Genomic DNA, 10,070 nt, shown 5'->3' on the forward strand with positions numbered 1-10,070 from the left:
TGGAGACATTTTGTACTTTATGCTCCTGTTTCATCCCAGGCATCTGCACTTGACTGTGACTCCAGCACAAATGTAATGGAGATAATAAACAGATCTGCTCACCTGGCAGTCACATGGGCCAGATTGTGCTTGGGGACAAAAGAAAGACTGAGCACAACACAGAGAATACATTCATGCTGTATTGACTCAAAGGCAGGGCTGTGTACACACTGCACCTTCCGGCAGTGATCAGAAGACAAACACAACCACTGTTTGTCCTCCCACCATACAGATGGGACAATTTGGGTAGTCTTATGAACCCATTGGCACTGGAACAAATAGATTGTGAAATGCTAGTGTGATAACAATCTCCTTCTCTTAAATATTATTTTAATATAAAATAGCTATATGGCATTTGGCAGACACTTCTATCCAAAGAAACTTACAGTTATGGAATCAAACACACTATCTTGGCGTTGCAAGAGCCATGCTCTACCAGCTGAGCTACAGAGGAGCACACTCAAATACCGAAAGAAAATAGAATATATTGCAGTGAAATGTCCAATTATCCCTCAAAGATGTCTCTGTCACCTTGACAAAGATCTCATTGTGTCATTGTGATCCTCCATTTCTATTTAACTGTAAGGTTAAACTGTAAGGTTAAACTGTAAAGTTAAATAGAAATGGAGGCTCACAATGATACAATGAGATTCTTCCCTCCTGGACCTTTATTAAACCTCTTATGGTCCACCTTTTCTGTTTTATTTCCTCATTAAAATGACATGTGTGAAGTGGTCTCAGTGTGTAGTAAATCTGGTTTATAGTGTATTAACATATCCTGTAGTGTAGCAACGTATTCCCATAGTGTATTAATGCATCTAACTAACTTACCTATATACAGAGAGGAGTCTTTCCTCTTCACATGGTCATCTATGTAGGACACACCCAGGGGCTGAACTGGGGTGGCTCCAATCCCCAGCAGCATCTGGGCCCCAATCAGCAGCAGGTACATCATGTTGGTGTTTGCCTTGTTGGAACACAACTCCTCTATATATTGCCCACCATTCCTGGTACTGTTGGCGCACCCATTCCTGCCCACCTCAGTCCTCCAAGTCTGCCCTGGCTTATGCTCGTATTGTTTGGTTAGAAACTCTGGCAGTGCTGACAGAAGAGCTCCTAGCGCCATGACGATACCCCCACAGCCAATCAACCTTGGCCGGTTTGCTTTGGCCCCGAAGTAGCTGACGAATAGGATAAGAGCTAGATTGCCAATCTCAAAGCTGCTGGCGATCACACCCACATCGGCACTTTGGAGGTTGAATCGTCGCTCCAGGGTGGTCAGGACACTCACCTGAGAAAGCAACAGCAGAGGAAATATGTTGCTCATAAACGGCAATCATAACTAACTTCCCATAACTGATTAACTTCGTAAAAGACAGGGTATCATCATTACGATGCTAAAATATTACCAGGCTTAAAGCCTAATTGTTTTCTCACTCACTGAGAAGTATGTAATTGAGAGGAAAATGGGGGAAAACACCTAGCTTACAAATAGCAATTAAATAAATACGGCATGGATCATGGTTATTGTTTTACCACAAGAATCACTTGCAACATTTGATGCAGTTCAATGAATATCCTTTGGTATACTGAATCACATCTCAGATGTCAAGTAACCAAGACTGTAGGCCTAAACATTGAGAAAAAATGATTTGTCCGAAAATTAAGGTTATTTAAGTGACATATCATTTTGGTTATTACAGAACAAACAACTATATACAGTGGGGCAAAAAAGTATTTAGTCAGCCACCAATTGTGCAAGTTCTCCCACTTAAAAAGATGAGAGAGGCCTGTAATTTTCATCATAGGTACACTTCAACTATGACAGACAAAATGAGAAAAAAAATCCAGAAAATCACATTGTAGGATTTTTAATGAATTTATTTGCTAATTATGGTGGAAAATAAGTATTTGGTCAATAACAAAAGTTTATCTCAATACTTTGTTATATACCCTTTGTTGGCAATGACAGAGGTCAAATGTTTTCTGTAAGTCTTCACAAGGTTTTCACATACTGTTGCTGGTATTTTGGCCCATTCCTCCATGCAGATCACCTCTAGAGTAGTGATGTTTTGGGGCTGTTGCTGGGCAACACGGACTTTCAACTCCCTCCAAAGATTTTCTATGGGGTTGAGATCTGGAGACTGGCTAGGCCACTCCAGGACCTTGAAATGCTTCTTACGAAGCCACTCCTTCGTTGCCCGGGCGGTGTGTTTGGGATCATTGTCATGCTGAAAGACCCAGCCACGTTTCATCTTCAATGCCCTTGCTGATGGAAGGAGGTTGTCACTCAAAATCTCACGATACATGGCCCCATTAATTCTTTCCTTTACACGGATCAGTCGTCCTGGTCCCTTTGCAGAAAAACAGCCCCAAAGCATGATGTTCCCACCCCCATGCTTCACAGTAGGTATGGTGTTCTTTGGATGCAACTCAGCATTCTTTGTCCTCCAAACACGACGAGTTGAGTTTTTACCAAAAAGTTCTATTTTGGTTTCATCTGACCATATGACATTCTCCCAATCTTCTTCTGGATCATCCAAATGCTCTCTAGCAAACTTCAGACGGGCCTGGACATGTACTGGCTTAAGCAGGGGGACACGTCTGGCACTGCAGGATTTGAGTCCCTGGCGGCGCAGTGTGTTACTGATGGTAGGCTTTGTTACTTTGGTCCCAGCTCTCTGCAGGTCATTCACTAGTGGTTCTGGGATTTTTGCTCACCGTTCTTGTGTTCATTTTCACCCCATGGGGTGAGATCTTGCGTGGAGCCCCAGATCGAGGGAGATTATCAGTGGTCTTGTATGTCTTCCATTTCCTAATAAATACTCCCACAGTTGATTTCTTCAAACCAAGCTGCTTACCTATTGCAGATTCAGTCTTCCCAGCCTGGTGCAGGTCTACAATTTTGTTTCTGGTGTCCTTTGACAGCTCTTTGGTCTTGGCCATAGTGGAGTTTGGAGTGTGACTGTTTGAGGTTGTGGACAGGTGTCTTTTATACTGATAACAAGTTCAAACAGGTGCCATTAATAGAGGTAACGAGTGGAGGACAGAGGAGCCTCTTAAAGAAGAAGTTACAGGTCTGTGAGAGCCAGAAATCTTGCTTGTTTGTAGGTGACCAAATACTTATTTTCCACCATAATTTGCAAATAAATTCATAAAAAATCCTACAATGTGATTTTCTGGATTTTTTTTTTCTAATTTTGTCTGTCATAGTTGACGTGTACCTATGATGAATATTACAGGCCTCTCTCATCTTTCTAAGTGGGAGAACTTGCACAATTGGTGGCTGACTAAATACTTTTTTGCCCCACTGTATAAGACAAATGACATGTTTCTATAGTAAACATCTCTGAAAGATGTGATTTTCCCAAATGAAATACAAAATAATCACATAAAACTCTAGATATTGGAATTATAAGGATTAACATGCCAAGGGGTTCCCAAACTTCAGGTACCTGTACATGCAAATGAGAAAAAATGTGATATTGTTTGCACGGTGGAATTTTGAATTAAGTTGCATGCAAGACGGTTTAGAGAAATATGACATGGCTATGAAATTACCATGTTATTGAGGTTGTGCCCTTTTAAATAATCCCTTTCCTTTGGATATACTGACTCACATTGAGACCTCTTTCAGATGTTTCTCATTGTGCTCTGAGTAAAATCCTCTCTCTGCCAAGATGCAGCCCTGTTTTTGATTAGCTGGGCACTGCATCACTTACTCGCATGGCTTTATGGAAAGTGCATCCTCCCCAAACGCTCTCTCTCTCTCCCTCTCTCTCTCTCTCTCTGAGTTAATGGTGCAGCATTTAACGCAAGTAAAAGATAAGAGCATAACACTGTCTCTAGATGGAAGTGTTGTTTTACCTCTGCCATTGTTGGTAAAATACATGGAAGTCAGACATCATGGAATGCATTTCAGTTCATCAGATAGGATCCTAACTAAGTATAACGATCCTAACTACATATAATGATTACATTGATCTCAATTTAATTTAAATTTTTTCATGTGATATGTACCCCATCACAGACTTACCAAACCCTATTTGTAACTGCTATGAAGGCAAGTTTTTGTAAGACACTGATTTGATCAGTGAACACATCTTGAAGACCAACTTCACAGAGGCTCAGGAGGACTATATATAGTTTGATAGCAATGACCTTGGTAAATCTGGCCAGTCTTCTGTTTTGGTACACCGGTTGCCTCCTAGATGGTGATACGGAACACCCACAACTAATAGGGAAGAAAGATTCTTAAAGAACATAAGACCAACCACCCACACCTTTTTATCAACACTGTACAGGCTACAATGATGCAAAGGAACACCAAGGCCAGACTGAAACAGAAATGCATGGAATACACACAAACGGTCTACCATAAAGAATTTGGAAAATTACCCAAAAGCTCTGTTTCCATTGGCCATTTGAAGTCAACCTGGGTTGGGCTGGCCTTTGTGGGCAATCTCAAATTGGGTTTCCACTACCTCCAGAAATTAAAAATGTTGTCATGTTGCTAGGTAGCCGTGACTGTGCAGATGTTGAAGAATTTCTATTCACCCTCACCATGCTGTAACTAACATTACCCCATACTCCAGCCACTGCCAGCCAGACTCAGAGCCATGTAGTTAGCAAAAATGTTTAGCTTGCTATGGCATTGGGCTTTAGCTAGCTAGCTAACCAAGCAAACCAGATGACAGATTTGATATGATGTAGCTAGCTAGCTAGCTTTCACGACCTGGCCAGTTAAAATTCCTACTAGCTAATGTTAGCTAGCTAGCTAGCTTTTTCAACTCTGATTTGCTAGCTAACGTTAGGTAACTAGCATTCGAGGGCTGACTGTTCTCATAAAAGTTTATTGTGCAGTACAAAAATGAATGAAGGAGCCAGCTATAGTGGTAATTTGTGCCTGTATGACTCAGTACTGCTTGTCCATGTGCTAGGTAACAGCAACAAGCCCAGACGAGCTAGCTAAAGGTGGTGTCAGCATCCAGCTGTGATCAGCTGGTGGTTTCATAGTAACGGCGTCACCAACCTGAAATCTAATCGAGCTGGCATTAGTTGTGAAAATGGTCTGCGATGGTCCCAGTTTCCCCTGAATGGGCTCTAATTTGAGAATTAGAGTGCTAGTGGAAATGGGGCTTTGCTCTGCAGGAAGTACAATAGGCTGCCCCTTCTCAAAGGAGTGGATCCTCAGATGTATCAAATTAAATTGGTGAGTATTGTCTAGAGAGTTCATAAAAAAATATGTGGGTTTGCAATGTCTGGGAACCAACTGCTGAGCCATATCCCACCTGTCATATTTTCACAACGATTATCAAACTATTTTCGGATGTTTCCCAAAATGTCCTTGAAAGGGCATGGTCCTCTTCCATTCCCACAGTGATGTCCAACAGGCTAACATGCTAAATTAAGCTCCTCTTAGGAGCCGTGGGGACAGGAAAATAACAGCTAACTTAGAGAAGGATGCCATTGCCAGTAGGAAAAATGGTCTTCTCTCTGTGACTTTACAGAGTGATTACTTTAAATGGCAGGTGTAACTGAGAAACAACTATACTAATTCAACTACCTACACTTTGATTAAATTTGAACACAACCACAGGTTGGGCTTCTGAGTGGTGCAGCAGTCTAAGGCTTTGCATCTTAGCGCTAGAGGCGTCACTACAGACCCTAGTTCAATACCAGGCTGTATCACAACTGGCTGTAATTGGGAGTCCCATTGGGTGGCGCACAATTGGCCCAGCATCGTCCAAGTTAGGGTTTGGCCGGGGTAAGCCGTCATTGTAAATACGAATTTGTTCTTAACTGACTCGCCTAGTTAAATAAATATATATATATATTTTTAAGTGTTATAAATCAATGTAGTGATGTCAGTCATCCTATGTACAAGGCCTATCAGCAGACACCAGCACAGACTCCCGAACCTCCACTTCACCACCACACCACAGCAGAGGAATGGCAGCCAGGCCAAGCAGACCATATCATGTCATCTCTTGCCCAGACTAGACTCGGGCACCAGTGGGCCTGACAGCAGTGAGTTTAGAAGAGCACCCGTCCCCCAAATTCCATGTGTTGTATATGCACTGCCATCAAAGCATTTTACTAAAATATACTGCATTTCTAGACTCAATAATTGAAAAAATATATTTATAGTTAGGTCTATGTTATCTAAAAAGACTGTATACATTGCAGACAGATGAGTAACTCTAGCTACAGAAATCTAGTTAAGATACACCTGGAATCTTGAACTTAAAAGTAAACACAGTTAGTCAGGAAGGTTTGTTGTATTTATTGCAGCATGGTTACAATGCAAACTTGTCTGGCTGTGTTTTCATGGACAATGTGACCATTTAGCCTCAACATTACCTCACCTGTCCAGAATGAGAGGATCCAAGCCCCACACCCTTTTTTAACAAGCGGATGAGGCTTGTGTAAGCACAGTTTATGACATAACTACAGCCCTTTGCTAAATAAAACTGTTGAAGTGCGTCTCAGGTTCCTATGCTGTCTAGACGCCCTTTCAAAAGGGCAATTCAGTGTCTGCCAGAAGCCTTTACAGAACCCTGTCTAATTCCAAAATATTAGGTTTTGGCAAGTTGCAAGATTGGAGAGGGCGAGGTAGTAACACCAAACTTTAACTATAGCTTAACCTGAACTCATTAAAGTCTCAAACTTAGTGTAGAATTAATATAATCAACTACTAATGTTGGGTTTGAAAATCGAATATATGCAGGGGAAATTATAAAGTACATAGACAGTTCAGCCTGTTTTGCGATGTGTAGATGGAGCACGTATCAGCAAACAAATTCACCACTGTCAGTCATCACCACAACATTCAACATGGGCTGAAACCACAGAGTTCTGTTGAATTTCAGAGAACTAAAAACTTAAGGTAGGTTTACACACTATTTCCAGATCATTCTCAAAATGAAACTAGGGAAGCTGAGAGTCAACCACAACCCCATAGTGTTGAGAGTGATTGTCTATGAAGGTATGTGCACAGACTGTTTACCCAGAGACTATGTTGCCTGGGAAAAAGTCAATTGTAAGCTGCTAATGTAGAGCAAGAGTATAGGCCATGACCCATGACTTCCAGGCTGGCTCCCTGGCTACCAGCACACACTTTAAGTTGCTTCACCCTATCATGTATACAACAATAGCTCTGACACAGGAGGACCTCAAATAAAGTCATGACAGTGTCATCAGCTTGTCCCTGTAGCTGGTGCCTGGTTTCCAGCATATGCAAATGGAGCAGGTGCCATGTGAAAGAGACTACCTGTGCTGACAGCGATAGAGCATGGCTGAAGGCCTGTTATGCCCTTCCCTCTCAGATCCATAATTTGCTAATCTTTACTCACCAGTATAAAGTGTACCCACCCGTATTAGTTAAATGTGGTTTAACCTTCTTTAGAATAACCTCCTGGAAAGTGTAGTTGAAAATATTTACATAGTCAAAGTGAGACAGGGCTTTAAATGGTAGTTATACTATAGGTGTAAACATTCTAGCTAAGCTAAGCTATAAGTGCCTATGTATAAAAGCCATCAGAGTCCCCTGCAGCCACTGCTGCAGATGAGACATCTTTCTGTTTCAACTACATTCAATTCAATGAGACATAACTAGACCAATTATCACACAGAGGAATTCTGATAGACCCATTCCTTCCACTGTGACCGGCGAGTCTGTACATAGCAGAGAGACACATCACAGAAAAATGTGTGCAATGTTCCATCCAAGTCAGAGAGAAAAGGTTGGAGACTACTGGTTGTAGGCCCAATTTGATGATAATGTTACTTGGTTCACAAGCAAGTAGTGTTAGAAAGTTAGTCCATCTAAATGTTTTTTTTTTTTAACCATGTTATAACAACATGTTATAAAAATAGAATAAAATAGATTGAAAAAACCAAGTACCAAGTACTTTGGAAAACATTCCTCTCAATAATTTGGGGTCATTAAACTTCATATCAAAGGCAGGAAGTGGGGAATTCTTGTTAATTGTACATTTGACTCAACAATCCAAGTCCACTCCTTACAGGGGAAATTCTGACTGGATACCAACATGCCTCATCCACATAGGCTACACTGTTCCCATGGTCAGGAGGAGGCTTTTGGTTCAGTGGCACAGAATAGATAACACGTTCCACTCCAAATAAGGTCAAAGCATTTCAGTTTACATCTTTGATTTCCCTGGGAAGTGGCACTAGCCCACCATACCACTTTGTGACTTAAAATGCCCTACTATAAACATCACCAAAACATCAACTGAATTTGAGAAGGGAGTATAGAAAATATTTCTGTGAGGAGGACCTATTAGGACTAAAACGATTTAAACGGTTCAAAAGAGTAGGCCTATAGCATATCAGAAGCATCAGGTGTGAACTTGAGATAAAATAGTTGAATAGGCTTGTCTGCTCTTCTTAAACAAGATAGTATTGCTTTCAAGCCTGGCACTCTGATAATACAGGTAGGGGCCTATAATTTCACTTATCCAGCTACACCAATATATTGTGTTATTGCAGCATATTACATGTATATTACAGCTATATGGCCTATTTGCCGCATAAACTAACAAATCACCTGTAAATGGTTGTCCTCTACGGAATCAGTGTTATTTTGGGTACTTGGATTATTTAGGTGCGGCATTAGGAGAACAAACCATCATTAACAGGTTTGTTTTGACAGAGGGAAAATAGGCTATGTTAGCTGTGGACATATGGACAAGGTTAAACTCCTCAACCAGACGAAAATTTGTTTGGAATTGAATATTGAGTCCACATGTGGGCTAGCCTGGCATGGGCACTGGCTACTGCGTATTTAAAACACCGGTGTATGTCAAGCCTGCTTTAAACCGGGTAAAATGTAACTCATTATGTCATAGCTGTTGCCCGTTTCATGACAGATAGCCTACTTTGCTTACATGCTCAGTACTGGCGCGGAGTTATAGCTAAGATAAAATGGCCCAAAGTATTAGAATTCATATGAAACCTGAGTCTGGACAGATGTTCTCATGAGAGACATCACATACGTAATGACACCGCTCAAACTGTTTCACTCACCAGGTAGGCTCCAACAGTGCCCTGTGCCAACATCAGGGCACATTCCGATATCAAAAATATCTTGATGTTTGAGAAGCATGATGACTTTTTACGGGTACCCTCTCCAGTGCTCCTGTCCGAGCCCCTCTGTTTTTTCACCTGCATCCTTTGGAGCTGCTACTTTGTATTACAGCGAGAAAATAAATCCAGAGGGTAACCGGACCCTGTGTAGGCTACATTCAGCACGTGTCTGACGCACGGTCTCTGTCTATTTTCTCGTTCAACCTATGCTTTACATCTGACTAACTATTACAGTAAATATAAAGCCAGACTCCAAAGGGCTGCCCCTCCGCAAGCTCTAAACATTGCCACTTCGTCGAATAAGACACATGAACTCCACGACGATTTTCTCATATGCATACGAGAATGAGAGACGCCAGGTTCTCTCTCAAATAGCATTTTTTTCAGAATCTTGACGTTCGTTCCCGAATGTTAAGCATAACAATGCGTAGATTCTAAAAACAATCGATAAGAATCTTGCCACGCAGTCGCTGCTCCACCTTTACTTGGCATGGCCTTTGGTCATGTAGCCTGTTATACAGTATTTAAGCAATGCACTCACTCCCTCCACCACAACTTGTGTAGCCTATGTTCCGACTCTGCGCCTCATCCAACCACTGACAGCCCTACAGTGGCACTGTGTAGCATGCACCAAATTCTGGGTTGCAACATGGTCTCAGAGCATTTAGTATTATTCCGTATGTAAATCCGAGATACTTTGGTTAGTATTCTATGTTACGTGTCGTATGGTATGTATTAATTTGTGGATGTCCATCACTCATTTTTTATGATATGTTACGAATTACAATTCGTATTAAGTTATGTTACGAATTGAAAAACGTATGATATATTACGAATTCTGGCTAAATGGCTAACGTTAGCTAGATCGCTAACATTAGCTAGGGTTACATTTAGGAGTTAGGTTAAAGGGTTAAGGTTAG

At 41.4% G+C, this 10,070-nt stretch overlaps 1 protein-coding gene across 2 annotated transcripts in view; it reads right to left on the minus strand.

Annotated features, from left to right (window-relative positions):
• LOC110495618 (solute carrier organic anion transporter family member 3A1) overlaps positions 1 to 9,755 on the minus strand; it is a 69,442-nt gene extending 59,687 nt beyond the window's left edge. The window contains exons 1-2 of one of the 2 annotated variants that reach the window (XM_021570953.2): positions 9,091 to 9,234; positions 871 to 1,330 (exon numbers count right to left, since the gene is read on the minus strand). In XM_021570953.2, the coding sequence (XP_021426628.1) occupies positions 871 to 1,330; positions 9,091 to 9,234 (604 nt within the window). Of the gene's footprint in view, positions 1 to 870; positions 1,331 to 9,090 lie in introns of both variants that reach the window. The other variant, XM_021570960.2, reaches the window with a different exon arrangement.
• Positions 9,756 to 10,070: the final 315 nt, after the last annotated feature.

Source organism: Oncorhynchus mykiss, chromosome 2 (assembly GCF_013265735.2).
Source record: "Oncorhynchus mykiss isolate Arlee chromosome 2, USDA_OmykA_1.1, whole genome shotgun sequence".
Lineage (NCBI taxonomy): Eukaryota > Metazoa > Chordata > Actinopteri > Salmoniformes > Salmonidae > Oncorhynchus > Oncorhynchus mykiss.